The sequence below is a fragment of the Acanthisitta chloris genome, unplaced genomic scaffold (assembly GCF_000695815.1).
Source record: "Acanthisitta chloris isolate BGI_N310 unplaced genomic scaffold, ASM69581v1 scaffold26272, whole genome shotgun sequence".
Taxonomy (NCBI): Eukaryota; Metazoa; Chordata; class Aves; order Passeriformes; family Acanthisittidae; genus Acanthisitta; species Acanthisitta chloris.
The window spans coordinates 1-1,924 of record NW_008662534.1 but is presented as its reverse complement, the minus strand read 5'-3'; the positions used below and the strand labels follow the sequence as shown (position 1 = coordinate 1,924).

General features: G+C 62.1%; 1 protein-coding gene across 1 annotated transcript in view; it reads right to left on the bottom strand.

The window, feature by feature from the left end:
• The window catches only part of CIRH1A (cirrhosis, autosomal recessive 1A (cirhin)), a gene marked incomplete at its 5' end in the record, with an annotated part of 4,279 nt that extends 2,360 nt beyond the window's left edge, over positions 1-1,919 (bottom strand). The window contains 8 exons of the mRNA XM_009070642.1: positions 5-44; positions 137-201; positions 355-451; positions 834-925; positions 1,006-1,177; positions 1,318-1,526; positions 1,635-1,724; positions 1,832-1,919. Coding sequence (XP_009068890.1) covers positions 5-44; positions 137-201; positions 355-451; positions 834-925; positions 1,006-1,177; positions 1,318-1,526; positions 1,635-1,724; positions 1,832-1,919 — 853 coding nt within the window. The remainder of the gene's footprint in view (positions 1-4; positions 45-136; positions 202-354; positions 452-833; positions 926-1,005; positions 1,178-1,317; positions 1,527-1,634; positions 1,725-1,831) is intronic.
• Positions 1,920-1,924: the final 5 nt, after the last annotated feature.

Below are 1,924 nucleotides of genomic sequence, written 5' to 3'. Positions count from 1 at the left end.
CCGCCGCAGGGCGAGACACAGCTGCAGTAGATGTGCTCCGGTCCCTGGTAATGCCATAGGGGTGAGGGGGTTCTGGGGGACCCCCAGAGCCTGGCACATGCCCCTCAGGTAGACCCCCAGCCTCGCTCAGCCCTACCTTGCTCTTGAGCTGCACGAGGTGCTCGGGCATGCGACACAAGGGAAGGACCTCGCCGTCCTTTCCTGGGACAAGGAACCATACGGAGCATCAGTGATGGTGGGAAAACCAGGGATCCCATGGGAGCACAGACCCTTCCCCGAGGCACAGGACAGCTCAATACCAAAGTCCTGCTGGCAGCACAGGCTCTGCCATGGAAAGCTGCACCTGTGACTCACCAGTCTCTTCAGTGGAGCCAAGTCTCCAGAGCTCCAGGTGCTGGGAGAACTGGAAGAGGAGCAGCCGAGCTTTCCTGGCGCAGGAGACGAGGCGTCTCTGCATGGAGAAATGGGCAGGTTTCACAGCCTGGCACAAAGGGCTGGGGCATACTGGAATGCCCTGTGGTACCGGAGACTCCAGGGTGGGGGAGAGCAAGGAGTCAGGTTCCATGGGGTGGGAGCCTGGAGATGGAGACCTGGCAGAACCAGCAAGACAAGCTTGCCAACTTCTACTCCATAGCAGGAGCCTCCAGATGTAGCAGGGCCAGGGAAGGGGACAGAACAGGGCAGGGAAGGGACCTGAAGGGCCAGGGAAGGGACTCAGAGGGGCAGGGAAGGGTACGTGGCCAGACAAGGAAGTCCAGCCTTCTCATGCAGAAAGATCCAGCCCTGCCAGCCTGTCCCACCAGCCACAACACCCTGCTCCAAGCATCACTCACGTGGGGGAAGGTGAATTTTCGCAGCACTGACTCGTAGCCCTTCTTCTGCACCTTCTCCATCAGTGGGCGGATCACCAGCTGGGCATCCAGGCCTGGAAGCCAAGCAGAGATCAGTCAGGCTGGTAGCAGGAGGGGAGCTCCAGCCTGTCCCGGTGCCAGCAGCCAGTCCTACCCCCAGAGATGAGGGCGGTGGGGCTGTGTGCCACCGCCCGCACGTCGTGGCTGTGGAACTGGAAGGGCTTCGTCCGCACCCAGTGCTTCTCCGCACTGCCCAGCTTCACTGGCAGCAGCTGCAACTGGTACGTGGCTCCAGTTGAGGTGCCCACGACGATGCTGTCCTCTTTCTGGAGATAAAAATGGGGACGGGACTGTGGGAGCAGTCTGAGAAGAGCAGGAGGCACAGAGTCTGGCAGCTCCCAGCCCAGCACACAGGAGTCCCCACAGGCCCTGCCAGCCCCCAGGGGCACACGAGGGTCTCACCCACCTCTGACACAGCCAGTGAGAGTGCAGCAGAGGTGCTGACAGTGTGGGACTCTGCCAGGGTGCCTTGCTCCCAGTCCCAGAACTGCACCCTCCCGAAAGAATCGGCAGTGACCACGGTGCCGCTGGAGAGGAAGGCGATGGCCCACACGATGCACTCGCGCTTCACCTTCTCCGCGTGGTGGTTCACCATGACCCTCTGCACCGTCTGGCCTGGAGAGGGGAGGACAGTTCGGGGTGGCCAGGGGAGTGCCTGGAACACAGGGTAGGTTGGTGGGTGCCAATAGACACCCTGAGGTCATCCCCTGGAGCAGGAGGTACCTGAAGCAACGTCGATCACACGGAACATGTCAATGGATCCGGCCGCAATGCCAGCGTCCGAGGGCTGCCAAGACAGGCACAGGACACGGCCTGGGGAGGGAAGCTCCAGCTGTGACCCCACAGGCTCACAGCCGCTTGGTCACCTGGAGTGACAAAGGGACAAAAGGACAGAGGGGGCCGCTGCCGCCTGCGATCACCTTTCCGCCTGTCCAGGCTCCGCTCGAACTGGATCCCCTCAGGCACGACCCGGAAGATCTTAACGGAGCCATCCTCACAGCCGATCTGCAGGG